The 15,658-nt window shown below is 49.5% G+C and overlaps 1 protein-coding gene across 1 annotated transcript in view; it reads left to right on the top strand.

Annotated features, from left to right (window-relative positions):
* The window catches only part of LOC307090879 (adhesion G protein-coupled receptor L3-like), a gene marked incomplete at both ends in the record, with an annotated part of 143,934 nt that overhangs the window by 74,370 nt on the left and 53,906 nt on the right, over positions 1–15,658 (top strand). Inside the window, 3 exons of the mRNA XM_079757677.1 lie at positions 4,769–5,197; positions 10,006–10,109; positions 13,845–14,030. Of these exons, the coding sequence (XP_079613803.1) occupies positions 4,769–5,197; positions 10,006–10,109; positions 13,845–14,030 (719 nt within the window). The remainder of the gene's footprint in view (positions 1–4,768; positions 5,198–10,005; positions 10,110–13,844; positions 14,031–15,658) is intronic.

The raw sequence follows: 15,658 nt of genomic DNA, 5'->3' as shown, positions 1-15,658 counted from the left end.
GAGGTGCTGGAACTCAGCTGTGTTTAAGAAGCCGAGGCCGGGCTAAGTAGGAGAGGACGGGAACGAGACGTCAGCGGTCATGTGTTCGCGTCCCCGCTGTGTTCTCAGATATAGAGATATTTATTTTTTTGTCCAGCTCAGCCGGAACAGATTTCTGCCACCAAAGCAGCAGGTCACAGAAACAGCCCTTTACCGAATACTAAATATCCCCCAGCTTCCGCACACACTGAACCGGACGGCTGTTTTCACTGCCCCCCACCACCACCACCACCACCACCACCACCACCACCACCACCACCACCCCCACTACCACCCTTTTTTGTGACGGGGCAAAGGAAACCGGCCAAGCACAACAAAATGTCCTTGTACCTTTTCCAAAGAAACAACGTGCGTGTTTTTGTGTGTTGGGTTGTGGGTTGTGTGTCTTTGTGTCCCCAAGGAGCTTTGTGCCATGCGTGTGCGTTCTGTGTGTGTGTGTGTGTGTGTGTGTGTGTGTGAAGGTGCATGTGTGTGTGTGTGTGTGTGTGTGTGTGTGTGTGTGTGTGTGTGTGTGTGTGTGTGTGTGTGTGTGTTTGATCTATGCAGCTCGAGTCCACAACGATGCCTCCCTTATTTTCTTTGGGGGGGGGGGGGGCACTTATACACAACCAAAATGACATCCAGTTTTGCCCGAGTTGCGTTTTCTCTCTTTCTTCATCCCCATCTCTTGTACATCTCGGGTAGAATATTTTTTTTCACAAAAGAAGGGGCATTCATGTTAAAGTGATGAAACTGCAGCTCCATTCTACAGACCGCATTCACGCCACCCCACACTTAGTTCTGTGACAACGGTGGCAGCCGTCTTTGCAAACGTTGCCTTGCATTCCTCTGCTATTTTATCAGGAGTTGGTAGCCGTGTGCCTTTCCCGTTCATCTTCTTCTCCTTTTTAGCCCGCGGGACCATCTAGTGCCACAATGGGCTCCTTGTTGTCATCCACCACCTGTCGCTTTACCACAGACCTCACCTCCGACTACTACTGGTGCTACTACCGGTGGTACACTGTGTCCTGAGCCAACCTTGACAGCTCTCATTGCCTCATAACCATTTTCGCCAAGGTTGAGCTCGAGTGTTATGCCAGGGATAACGTGGGATGAGTGGTGACTCTCGCTGACGCCATTGGAAAGCGGATGTCGTGTTTCCATGGTGACCCTCACCTATTCCCACGTGACACGGACTAGAATTGAAACGCGTGGCCACCAATGGTTTGATTGCAATCGTGGCATCTGTCTCGCTCTCACGCTCGCTCTCTCTCTCGCGCTCTCTTACTCCCTCAACATTTACTCGTGGATGTTTCTTTCAAAACTTTAACTCTGTTCTTTCCTGTCGTTCAAATCGGCTGAGCGGGAGAAACATGACACTTTGAGGAGGCGAGTGTCTAACTTAAAATTCAGGCTTTCTCGAGTCTCAATAATATCTTTACATACCAAGCACCATCTTGGATCCAAACCCCCACCCAGCTACTGCCTTGATCCAAGATGGCCGCATCGGAGCGTCAAACTCCCCAGGTCCCCAACACACAACACACAGGCCCGCTACACCGATACGAACACCAACCGCCGCACCCGCGGCGCTTGTCGTGATTCCCCCGCGGTTCGGCTCATCGAGCAACGTGACCTGTTTGTTCCCGCTCGCGTCTCCGTCTCCGTGTCCTACTTTACTTCCTCCTCACAGGGACAAACCGCCAGCGCAGCGCCGTTTCAGTTCGGTCCCGATCGAATCCCCCCCATCTTCTTGAATAAACAGAAGGATAGATAATAATAAACAGGAGCCATGAATAAGCCAATAAGAAGACAAGACGCCGAAGACATCTTTGGGAAGCGCTCTCTCGTCCCCTCTGTCTGTCTGTCTGTCTGTCTGTCTGTCTGTCTCTCTCCCTCTCTTGCTCGCCCTCTCTCTCCCTCTTTTGCGCTTTCTGGCCTCGCGTCCCCCCCCCCCCCCCCCCCCCCCAGAAATCACGAGCAGTTTTCGCTTGGACTTGTCGCATGGCTACGGGCTCTGTGTGCGTGCACTCGTGTTCCAAGGCGGGTTTAAGTGCTGTGCATCTCTGCGGCGACACCACTCCCATTATATATTATCTCCATGTTCTCATAAAGGATTATTAGAAGTTGCCCTGCGAATGACATTTCCAGGCGACTGGGATTGAAGGAAAACAAACGTACACGCACACAGACACACACACACAGACACACACAGAGGGAACAAGCTGGGTGCTTATTTTGTGATTAAACGCTTGTAAACGTTTCACTCTATTGATGAAGTGGCTGCTCAGTCGTACCGGAGATACCTGCGGAGGTTAAAACACACGCACGCACGCACGCACACACACACACACACACACACACACACACACACACACACACACACACACACACACACACACACACACACACACACACACACACACACACACACACAAACACACACAAACACGACAAGTTATTCTGGCGGTGGGTGGTGAGTATGCCTAATCACTCATTGCCGGCTGTTTTTCGTATCTGTTTGGTGTCTGCTGTTTTTGGTATCTGTTTATAACACAAACAAGACAACAAATTATTTCGGCAGTGTGGGAGGTTTCTCAATCAGTCGGTTTTCGTATCTGTTTATTGTCGACTGAGTTTTGCATCTGTATATTGTCAGTTTTTTGCGGAAGTTTGTTTAATCTCTTTATTGTCGGCTTTATTGTTAACTGTTTATCGTGGAACACCTTTAAGAGCTGGGTAAACTGAGGCTTGTGGTCGGCTGTGGTTACACTGGGGGTCTGGTGAGTTGATAAAGCTGTCAGCGGCCATTGTTGTCGCTCAGTTTTCACCTCGGCGGTTATCGCCCGCGTTAACATGAAGGGAATGTATCTGTTCATTTTCTGGACTTCGTTGACCTTAAATGAACCTTGTGTAAGCGTTGATGCACTAGTTAGCGGTTTAGCCACTCAATGAAAGCAGTACGCCATCGGGAACACAACGAACTCCGCTCGCTTCACTCTCGATCGGGAGTTTGAAGGGTCTTGATTAGTCACTGTTCGAGGCTGCTGTGCTATAACACACTACGCACTAATGCCTTTGCGTGTAACGCACTAGTATGGCCGCGGGGCTAATGTCATGTAACTGCTAATCCTTTTTCACCAAGGGAGCAAAACGAAGAACAAATAACCATGAGGGTGGGAAGGCTGATGGATTGATGAGGGAGTGTCATGGAGGGTGTGTGTGTTTCGTTTGTGTGTGTGTGTGTGTGTGTGTGTGTGTGTGTGTGTGTGTGAGACCATGTTTGACCGCAATGTGTGTTTTAGTGTCAAGGAATTGACCATTGAGCCTTTAAGCATGTGCACACTTATATCTCTACACTTTCATCCGAAGCACGAGCACGTGTGTTTGTGTGTGTGTGTGTGTGTGTGTGTGTGTGTGTGTGTTTGTGTGTGTGTGTGTGTTCGCACTAGTGTGTGTCTGGTTTCCACAGCGACCCCCTCCTGGCTAGCAGCTCAGGTAAATAGGGACATTAGCCCGCGTCCCCCATAAGGGCCGGGATGCCCGGAAGCGCCCCACAATCAGGAAGCAGAGTAATCCCCCCGGCTTAGCCCCTCGGCCCAGCCGGCGCACAGCGACCCAACACGGCGGACCATGTGCACTTATCCCCCCCCTCACCCCCAACACACACACACAAGCACGCACGCACACGTACACACGCACACATGCAGGCGCACACGCACACAGACACAAGCACAAACACGTACGCGTAAAACACACATGCACACACACACGTGCAAGCACCCAAGTTCAAGCTCATGAAAACGCACACACGCACATGCAAGCACACACACGCACATGCAAGCACACACACACATGCACACACACACACACACACACACACACACACACCCGCGCAAATACATGCACATGCATGCATGTTAGCACACACGGCACAAATACACACAAATGTGCGCATGCAAGCACACACACACGCACAAGCACACACATTCAAGCAAATGAAAACACACACACACACACACACACACACACACACCGAACAGGGCCTGAGGTGCTACATAGCTCATGCATGTCCTCATGTCCGACCCTAAGTCTGTAGTGTGTTGTGTGAGCCAGTAGTGTGTGTGTGTTGGTGTGTCAGGTAGTGTGGTTGTCAGTAGTGTGTAAGCTTTAGTAGTGTGTGTGTATCGTGGAGGTAGGCTGAGGACACACGTCTTCATTGGAGGCTGCACAGCCGCCCCACCCCCGTTGTGTTACCTACCAGTCTCATTCCCACAGCAAGGGGAACGTGAGGCTCCGGCGAGGAGACAAATCAACGGTGGGGGGGGGGGGGAAACAGAACAACGGCGAGTGTCTCCACGCTGTTGTCCAATAATTACATTTCATTCATCCGGGAGAAACACACATTGAGGCACTTACATCTCTCCCCGTCCCGCTGACTCCAATCCCGTTTCTTCACCGTGTTTCCCCGCTCTCCCCGGGCGCGGCATGTGGCTCAGGAGGTAGAGCGGGCTGGCTGGTAACGGCGAGGTTGCTAGTTCGATCCCCGGCTCGGAGTGTCGAGGTGTCTTTGAGCGAAAGCACCTCACCCTGCCTGCTCCCGACAGGCTGGCTGTGTATGAGTGGATGAATGTCAGGCGATGTTGTAAAGCTCTTCAGATAAAAGCGCTATGTAGATGCAGTCCGTTTACCATTTCTGTGCCTGCGTCTCGTTCTGACGCCTTGCCTCCGCCTCCTTCCTCCCCCCCAGAGTCCTCCTCCTCCGTGATGGTGTTCCAGGACGCCGCCACCCGCACCACCCCCCGCGCCCCGCCCGTCACCGTGACGACCGGCACCACCTCCACCGCCGTCGCCGTGGGCGGCGGCACCTCCGCCCTGACCCGCGGCGCCCAGGGCACCGCCAGGCCCGGCGGCGGCGGCGGGACCATCGCCGCCGGCAACGCCCGGGTCACGGCGACGACGACCGCCTCCGCCACCACCACCAGCACCACCGGCGCGGCCCCGCGCCTCACGCCCGCGCAGGCCTTCGTGCCCGAGGGCGCCAGCCGCTCGCCGGCCTCCTCCCGCCTGCCCGCCGTACGGGTGGAGAACTGCATCGCCATGGTGATGGCGGACGTGTCCTGGCCCCGCACCACCCAGGGCCTGGTGGCCCTGATGCCCTGCCCCCCGGGGACTCTGGGTAAACCGCCTTTCGATGATTTGTTTCCGTTTTGGGGGGTCGTCTCCCTAGCAACGCATTTTGAGCCAGTTTGAGCGAAGCGTGGGGTTGAGATTGGTCCCCGCACGGGATTGATGCTGGGTGAAGCTACTGGAAAAGAGATTGGGGTTAGTGACAGTGCAGCACTACATAGTAGACTGATGCATGTTTCTTTATTGTTTATCAACCTTGCTTTATTAACCTTTTTTTTATTGTTTTATTAACCTATTTTGTATTTTTGACACTATCTCGAAACTTTTATCCTGAGCAACCTATTGGTCATTTAGACGTAGGTAGGGGTAAGCAATCTAAGGTAGGGGATAGGGGTCAGGGGTCACAGGTAGGGGCAAGGGGTCAGGGGTCTCAGGTAGGGGTCAGGGGTCACAGGTAGGGGATAGGGGTCAGGGGTCTCAGGTAGGGGCCAGGGGTCAGGGGTCGCAGGTAGGGGCCTGGGGGCAGGGGTCGCAGGTAGGGGTCTTACTTAAGCATGCCTTCAAGGTCAACGTCTGGGATCGAACCCGGGATCTTTCCTCTGTGCGTCCAACACCCTAGCCGCCACACTGTCCTGCCCCCAGGATGCTTTTTCAAACAAATCTCCCTGATATGAATGTCCCTCATTTCATTGGTCGGTGGTGTCTACCACTTCCTGTATTCTTTGCGGCTCCATCCTGTTGCTTCTGATTCTCTACGCCCACGTCATTCAGATCGTTGGAGAAGGGCGAAGGCGGAGGACTGCTGCGTGTGTTTTTTAAAACGACAGATGCGTTAGCTTAAGCGCACACACACACACACACGCACACGCACTCTCGGAAACAATTAGCCAGCTTCATTAGCTGTAAACACATTCACAGTCGTTGCCGTTAAGAGCGCTGGCGTTCTTTGTGTGTGTGGTTCTGTCTCATTAGCAGCCAAATATTAATGGTGGCCTTTCTTTCTGCCAAGGTATCGTTGCAGAGAGCGACGTAAGATGCAAGACTTAAGGGTATTTCCTTCACACAATGCGCGTCTGCGAAGCGCGACAATGAGTGATAATATAATCCAATATTAAGTAGGAATAATTATTGAAAAGAGATGAATGGTATCTTTGGTGTCTTATGGAAAAATAAATATATAGTAACGTGAACAAAGTGAACAAAGTGAACAAAGAAATGACGTCTTCGCAAAAAAAGATGCATCCATGAATTTGTGTTCGGAAAAGAAAAACGGAAAAGTCTAACTAATGTGAATGAAATTAAATGAGTAATTCAATTGCAATAGGATGAACATGGATCAAAGCTTTTAAAAAACGGAACTCTTCCTCACATTCATCAAAAAAAAGATGTATGTATCCCTCCCCAAAAAAAAGTGCAAATTGTACAGTTAAAAAAAGCACGGTATGTGATTATGGGGCCCGATGAAGAAAGTGCTGATCCAGAATGTAGGTATGACCCCCCAGGGGTCAAAGGTCATGGGGTCACACTAGGCAAGCAAAGGAAGAAATCCCCACAAGCTTAAAGAAAGGCCCGGGGCTTTCCACAAATCGTTTTTTAATTAGCCGCCAAACAGCGAGAGGGAATCAATGCCTTCACTCCTTCACACCGCCAGGTAGGTACCTGGTGGGTTGGCCTGCTTGGCCAGGAGTGTTTAAATAAAGACTTAGAGACTATTACATCTAAGGCAGCACAGACTTTGATAAAATACAAATTATAAGCCTCAGTCCTGAACGCGGCGACCCGGGTTCGAATTCTGCCCGTGGTCATTTGCTGCATGTCCTCCCCTCCATCTCCCATGCCGTCGCCTCTATCTCACTGTATGATAAAGCATACAAAATACAAACTATAAAGCATTTAGGGGTCATTTCTTGTCTGCGGTGGAGGAGCCTCCATCTTGTTTGAAACCTCCAGATGGCGGAGCGTCACGCTGACTCTGGGCGACGGCTGGGGGCCGCGGTGTCTTGCTTTTGATTCCGTCTCGTCTCCTATGGAACCCGTTCCCGAGTTCATCAAACAGAAAACGCAAACACATCGGCAGCAGAGACGCGCACACCCAACGCACGCACACACACACCAACACAAACACGGACGCACGTTCCCCTCGCTAATGATCAACAGAGGCGCCTTCGAGACCTCGCGAGCTGCCCTCATCAGGCGAGATGAGAGACGCGCGTATGTCTCCGACTTTGGTCTCTCTGCCGGCACGCGCTCCTGAGACGGCTGTGGCCCGGGAACGCCGCCGCCGTTGCTACGCGAGAGTTTTCCGCCCTTCGAACGCTCTTTGTAAAGTTTTCCTCTAGCCGCATCCATCCGACCTTCATTCTCTCTCTCTCCTTCTCTCTCGCTGTTTTTCTTACTGTCTAGCGCTCTCATTCGCTCTTTCTCGCTCTTTCTCTCCCGCTGTTTCTATTTCTCTCTCGCTCTCTCTTTCTCTCGCTTGCTCTCTCTCTCGCCCTCTTGCTCTCTCGCTCTTGCTCTCTCTCTGTCATCATCGTTCCATCTCTCCTACAGTGGGCCCCCTATCTATCTATCTCTCTGTCTCTCTCTTTATTTTCCGCTCTCTCCTTTCCCCTTTCTCTCCATCTGTCTATCTGTCGAGGCTCAGACAGTTTCTTTTTTTCATCTCATTCTGGACGGGGTGCTGCGGAAGGGTCTATCTTATGAACTCATCACGCGCCGGGCTGTCCGAGCTGGACTAGATGTAGGAAATTAAGTGTCAATCATCGAACTTGTATATATTGGTTAATGTCAGTGGCATGTCCCCTCCTTCCCCTCTCTCTCTCTCTCTCTCTCTCTCTCTCTCTCTCTCTCTCTCTCTCTCTCTCTCTCTCTCTCTCTCTCTCCCCCCCCCATACCCCAGGGCATAAACAAGGACAGTTCCATTTTCATCCGTTTTCTTTTTCTACCCAATCACTGCCGTCAATGGTGACGAGAAACAAGTGTAGATTCTCCCATGCCCTTGAAGTCAATTCCCAATTCCCTCTCTTGAAATGAAACTGAAGTCTCAACAAAATTCAAATAGCCCCTTATTTGTATTAATTACATGTTACATCAGTCCGGGGGAGAAAGTTCAGCAGAATTAAGAGTTAGATATGAGCAGTGCTGCAGTCAGGCCAGATGGGGAATTGAGTCAAAGCAGAAAGTTCAAGACATCGGTAGACTTAAAAGAGACACAAATTCAAAACGAGAGCCTGACTAAAAGAAATGCACGAAGATTATTCATCTAACGTCACAACAAGAGTATTGGAAAGGCTACTTTTGAAACAAATTACATTCAAGTTAAAACCATATCCAAAAAATAAAACGCTTTTTATTTCCGCTGAAAATGTTAGAAAAGTAAGAGAGGGTGCGCTTTCCCCCTGCGCTGGAAACCGTCCCTTTCCCCTTCAGCGAGGGGGTCAGCCTTGTTTTCATTTTATCTCCTTTATTTCCCGGAGAATACAACCGAGCCAACGTTTCTGTGCTCCGCGACAGGAAGGCACAGAAGGTGAATAGGGCCTCATGCGTCGCTTCCTTGCACTCAAATATTCCTGGCTGACACACGGTGGGAAATCCCAGGCCACGCCCGGCTGAATCACAAAGACCGCCGGTTTCTGCTGAGCGGGGCAACAGGAAGCCTGCCGGCTGTGTTGAATCTGGCTTCCATGACGACGCAGTCGGAAGTCCGCACACCGGCAGAGGTTATTGTCTATTTTGCTTTATCGCCGAAATAAGTAGAATCGAGAACAGCCCTGATCTCGGTGAGCAGGGGAAGGAATGGTGCGGTGCGGTTTTTAGTCGTTTCCATGGCGACATCCGCCACACTAAAGCAAACCGGCCTTGAGGAAGACCTCGACGAGTACGGTGATGCACTGTTAAGAAAAACACTGACTCAGAGTTCTAAAACTTAAACGGTCGTCCCCAGCTCGGTATCAATAGCAATTCATCCTCTTCTGAAATCTTTGTCGATAACACCTGTCAAATCGTCCTGTTTTTTTCGCTCTCAAAGAGCCACTCACCGGCGTCAACTTAGCAGGCGTCAGGTGGCTTCAAACACGATCCGGTTTCACAGACTTTGCGATAAAAAACAAGAGTGTCCGATTACAATCGGAGACGGTAAATTCATCGGGTTTGATTAATCCTTTCTTTGGTCCCCATCTAGGTACTGGATTAACTAAGGGAATGATATGTGTGATCCATTGCCGAGCCGGGTCCTAAGGGAGGAAGGGTGTTGGGGATATTGTGTAGGGTAGCGGGGGGTGAAACGGGAACACAGTGTGTGTGTGTAAAGGGACGACGGGCAACAGTGAGTAAGTAAACAGGCTTGCTTTGGCCCAGAGGGATTGCATTAACTGGAGCACACTCTCGCACGTGGTCTCTCGATCCTGAACCTTGACAAGTGTGTGTGTTGTGGCGGGCACATCCCCCCCCCCACACACACACACACACACACACACACAAACACACACACACACACACACACACACACACACACACACACACACACACACACACACACACACACACACACACATACACAGGTTATAAATCACAGGCCAAAAGCTGCCCTGTTTCATCAGAGGCATTACGTCACGTCTCAAATTGAATTCCAGGGTCAGAGCGAAGCTTCATTATGTTGTCACTGACCCACTTGTCCTGTTTTTCTTCCCGTCTCTCTTTTTCATTATTTCTCTTCTCTTTCTTCTTTTTCCTCTCCATTCTGTGTTTATTATTTATTTTCTTTCCTTGTCCTCTTTTCCCATTTTCCCATCCCCGTTGTCCTCCTGTAATTCCTCACTCGCTCTCTGCCTCTCTCTCCTCCCCCCCCCCCCCCCCCAGGAGTGGCCACGTACACGTGTGTGGGGCCCGAGGGATACTGGGACCCACAGGGACCCGACCTCAGCAACTGCACCTCGCCCTGGGTCAACATCATCAGCCAGAAGGTACACACCCACCACCACCGTTGCCGTCACGGCAACCGTCGTCGTGCCAACCACTCTCCTCCCCGCTGTAGCCTGAGCCTGGCCTTCAAAGAGCGCAACACGCCCGCTTGGTTCCTCGTTTGAAACAACCCTGTGAACCACTCAGGCAAAACGGCACTTTTGTTCCCAGCCCACCCTCTGGACAGACACGCTGTAACAAGCGGCTTGAATAAATCACCTGATTTCGGCTGGATTGACTCATTAGGACGTATGCGCTTGGCCTTTAAATATAACTCTGTAAATAATATATACTTTCAGAGGTGGGTTGAGAAAAGAAACAGGGGCCCCTGAGCTCAAAAAGCACAATTACCGCGTCTCCTGGCATCCGCTCCGTCGGCCCGTTTTAAACAACAACTCCAAAATGTTGTCTTTATCCCCGCCCTGGAGCCTAATTGGTCAGTTTAAGGTATTGATTAGTCGAAAGGCCTCGCTCAAAAAGGCAACAAAAATCGCGGTTCGCGGGGGTGTCGAGATTCCACCGAATAACAAAGCCGCAGGCGGCGCGCGGTCACAGACTGTTTAGTGTAAAGAAACGCTTCAGAACGCCTGCGAGGGCATTAGTTATACTTAATGGGCGAGGCATGCGGTTTTGGCACACCCCCGCCCACACAGCCTGCGTATATCTTTATTTTTCCTCGGCGGCAGTACTCCACGCTATATACGCAACGCAGCGCCTGAGTCTATAACGACATCGCATACCACTGAGAATGTTTTGATAGGGGAAAAGGTTTAAAGAGTTAAAACCACCCCGCTGTCCCCCCCATCGCCGGGGGGGGGGGGGTGGTCATAGGAGGGTGGAACACCCCTGCCATTGCACACCACCACCAGCCAGGCCTATTAGCTAAACAACGTCTCGCAGAGTGGATGACTGGGCGGGTGGGTGGAGAGGAAGGGGGTATTAATGTGTCAGGTGCAATTTTCCCAAGCAGAATGCCACTTGAGGAGTGCCATAAAAAGCCAGAGTGGGACGTTTGTTTTTTGCGGACGCACAGCGCCATTATGCTGAAGTTCATTCGGCGGCGTTCTCCCCTCCTCCTCCTCCTCCTCCTCCTCCTCCTCCTCCCCGTCTCTGTTCCAGCGCTTTATTGTTCCCTCCTCTGGTGAATGCTATGGCTCTTTGAGGCCGTTAGAACGGCAGCTATGAGGTTCATTGCTTATGTGCCGGTGGTCGTATAGCTGGTAATAGTGCTCTCGAATTGACTATTGGCTCCCAGGTTTCTCCCTTCTTTTATTGTTGACCAAGGACGAGAGAGAGAGAGAGAGAGAGAGAGAGAGAGTGATGGAAGGACGAGATAGAGATAGGACGAGAGATAGAGAGGAAACATGGATAGATGGACGGAGAGAGAGAGAGATTTAAAGACAGATACAGAGAGGGGGAAATAGAGTGAGGGACAGGGAGAGTGATGGAGATAGAGAGAGAGAGATCGCTACATGGTGAGAGATGGACAGGGATGAATTGGGAAGATAGTGATAGAGAGAGAAAAATGGGAGGGAGATAGATGGCGAGAGAGTGAGAGCGAAGGCCCCAAGAGCGGACATGATGTCCTACAGACACGTCCTAATCTGAATGATGTAATTGGCCTTGATTAATAAACAACAGAGGCAATCAGGGCAAGTGGCTCGGCAAATCAGGCGGTCCGTTAGGTGATGTCACCGCGGTTTCTCTTACAGTAATCAAAGTATCGGATTGGAACAGGAAATGCCCCCCCCCCCTCCCTCGACACACATCTAACACACTATCGCTGTTCAGCAGATAGAATAGCGGGCTGGGATCCTCGACAGTTTGAACCTCGTTCACAGTATCGATGAGTGAGTCAGGCCAATGTGATTACATCATTCACAACCCGGACAGAGAGGCTTTCAAAATACCCATCGATGGCAGGTCTTTAAGGTCTTGGACTAAAGACAGTCCACAGTCTCCAGGACAAACTTCAAACCCCAAAAAATCGTGATTTTGTTCGTATATTTTTTTGATAATTCGGTTGAAAGAGATGGGGGAAAAAATCGATGCGGTAACATTTGCAATGAGGCCATTTTGAGTGTAACATCGTCTACGTTGCTTTGAAGTGAAAGAATGATGGAGGTACACGCATTTTTTGAAGGCGCACGCCACATTAAAAGCGTGCTGTTTTTTTTTTGGGATGTGGTAATGGAAATATGAAAGAATTAAAGACGGTTATAGCTAGATGAGATGGTGGTTTGTGTGTGTGTGTGTGTGTGTGTGTGTGTGTGTGAGTGTGTGTGTGTGTGTGCGAGGGAGGGAAAGATAAAAGCTAGCTAGATATAGAAGGCAGAAAGTCGGTTGGAAAACTCACGAAATGCTCCCAAAAACGATGAAGAAATGTGCCGACTCCACCAACACGAGGGAACTAGGCACAAACCATGAGAGACACACGCAAATGAAGGGTTTATTTACCCGAATACAGAACCTGTCGTGGGAGAGAAGGGAGGAAAACAGTGAACGCAGATGTCAACACCACAGAGCTATAAATCAACAGTTCCTTTGCTTACTGAGCTCCAAGGTTAACAAACACACCGTGAAGACGACAACACAAACACCCAAACAACCTACAAGTCCATTAGGGAGAAGCCGTAGCATTAACGGCAGGAGGGGGCATTGCCAACAGCGATCTGTTTACATATTGTTGTTTTAACTGATTGAATAACTTTAAATTTAATTATTTTAATACAGGATGTTTTACAAAATTTTTTAATTTGGAGCCACCCGATTGTTATACGATACAACATAATGGGGACAGCACCGTTATTAAGATGGAGTTTTTATCTCCCAAATATCAGAATAATTGAATAGCGTGCCTTGCTCAAAGCCCGTTGCCATTTGTCATTAAGCCCTGCCATAAGGGAAAGGCAGCAGAGTTAATCGTAGTGTTGATTTTAAAGAAAGAATAGTTTTTTATTTAATTTGATGTATTTCAATTTTCATGAAAGTGAATAATGGGGGCCATCATTTGCCGAGGTTTAGTCCTCCATACGCCCGACATATGGCGCGAGCTTAGCCTGGCAGTTAGGTTGTCTCATTTCCTCTTGGCCTCGTGAAGTGAACGAAGGGTGCAACGTGCTGTCTATATATATATTTAGTTTGTCTTCTGGAGTCCATGTCATCTCAGCACAGCAGAACAAAATCCATTACAAACAAGGCAGCATCTGCCGTGCTCGCCACACACACAAACCCATTTCCTCACAAATCTGTAAATAGCATGTCATCAGATCCATAATGGCTGTCTAGGGAAATGTTTGCAATGGTTGATTTCATAATTGCCTCTGGATCTGTATTGGCCCCGGTTTGCTCTTGGCCAAAGGATAGCATTGCATACGATAATTGCACATAATGTTCCCCCGGTCGACAGACGGAGAATGTATCAGCCAAATAGCATCACGAACGTCAAGTACAGGTAAACACTGTATATATGGAGCCATGCTCGTCATACTTTTGGATAAAAAAAATCCATCAGATGCAAAGGTATTAAAAAAGAGTCATCATGAACGTAATCCAAAAATGACAATATGTCTGAATGTATGTGTTATGTATATATTATGTAAACATGCATGATATACATAACATGTGCAGCTTTTTACAGATTAAATTTCAGTTTCACTTTCGCTTTCAGTTTCAGTTTCAGATTCAGTTTGGATAAAAAAAAAATGAGACCAATCCCTCCTGCGCCCCCCCCTCAGATCAAAGCGGGCGAGACGGCGGCGGCCATCGCCCGCGAGCTGGCGGAGCAGACCAAGAGCAACCTCCAGGCGGGGGACATCACGTCCACTGTGCGGCACATGGTGCAGCTGGTGGACCTGCTGGACGTGCAGCTGAGGAACCTCACGCCCGGAGGCAAGGACAGCGCCGCACGCAGCCTCAACAAGGTACGCCCCGTTGGGGCCGCGGCGGGAGGATGAGCGTCCACAAAAGTGCGTTCACGAAGGCGGGTTCTCAAAAGAACGTTCCAAAAAGAGCGTTCTCGAACGGGCGTTCCAAAAAGAGGGTTCTTAAAAGAGCGTTCAAGAAGGTGCGTTCTCGATAGAGCATTCTTTGACAGAACGTTCTCAAAAGAGCGTTCTAAAAGAGCGTTCTCACAAGAGCATTCTCTCAAGAGCGTTCTCAAAAGAGCGTCCTCAAAAGAGGGTTCTCGAGCGAGATAACGGGTGTTTTGTCTTTCTCAACGTTCTCCACGTTGGCGATCTGGCGGTAGCCGACAGCTAGGATAAACATTAACCCTACCGACCCTACCTTACCTATCCACACTGTTTGATATCAACACTCGGCAGGCGTTCCTCGTTAATATCTAATATAAGTTTGGGAGACTTCAATCGTAGTTCTTATGCTAGTCTAAGGTTGGAGAGTAAAAAGTTCAACTCTGAAGGGAAACCTTTTTTTGCCCTGGGGGAATGCTAAAACAGTTAGCAAAGCTAAGGCTTTCATGCTGTCTTATATACTGTCTTGTATTGTGACTAACTTTTAACTGTAATATGCGGACTGCATATCTGTCATGCTCATAGAAAAGGAGAAAAGGAGGGATGGATAAAATGTATTTTTCCCCACTCGGCTTTGACCAGTAAGCACACAAAAGAATAGATTTTAATGAGGCGCATTGAAGAAACCCAGCTCTTCTCAATGTGTTATTATTATTAATTTATCTCACTCAAGATGGAGCTAATGCGATTACTCGTCTCCAATTCACACCCAGAGAATACCAGCGGGACCAGTAAGGCAAAGCAGAAAGCATCGGCAGAACACCCAAACATAAGTGGAATTGAAAATGTCAGCCTGTTAATATGTTCGATCGGGGCCCTTGGAATGGGAACACCTGTTACCCCATCCCTTTTTATTTAGTTTTGGTTTCACTTTCATTTTAGTTACGAGGAAGGCCCAGCTGTCCCCCATTGAGATTTTTTAGCGCCAGTCTTCTCCGTGGAAGCACTGCTCAGGATAGATGGACAAGAGGGGATGAGGAGGGTTATTTAGAAGAGCAACACGTGGAACAAATTTGTGCTGATGAGCAACTTGAGTTTATAATGCCACTCGAAAAACACAAATCAAATAAAAAACGCGCCCAAACGCCGAGAGAGTGACGGGACACGGTAGCACTTCCTTTTCCCTGGCGATGATGAGGGCCTTAATGAGCGAGATCTGGCGCGAATGCTTTTTGATGAAGATTAACGAGGAAATCACCGAAAGCCACTGTGGCTCCTTAGCAGACAGCAGTCGTCGTGTCTTCTCCTAAAGCTCTCTAATGTTCCCTGGTTGAATCGGCCCCGCAGAGCGACGGGAAACACACAAGACAATGAACGGAGCGGTATAGAGATGAACAACGTCGATTTTCTATTATGCTTCCCTATCCTCGCTTCTCCAAAGTCAAAAGGCAAAGGGGAGCCCGAAACTCTTTCAGGAGCAGTCTGGTACGTGGCTGATGTTTACCTCCCAATGTTCAATCACTTTGACACAATCTGCACAGTGCTAAGCGAATTAAACTCTACACACTCTACACACTCCG

This window comes from Pollachius pollachius (genome assembly GCF_949987615.1).
Source record: "Pollachius pollachius genome assembly, chromosome: 20".
Lineage (NCBI taxonomy): Eukaryota > Metazoa > Chordata > Actinopteri > Gadiformes > Gadidae > Pollachius > Pollachius pollachius.
The sequence above is the reverse complement of the archived record's forward strand: the minus strand, read 5'-3'. Positions and strand labels throughout refer to the sequence as shown.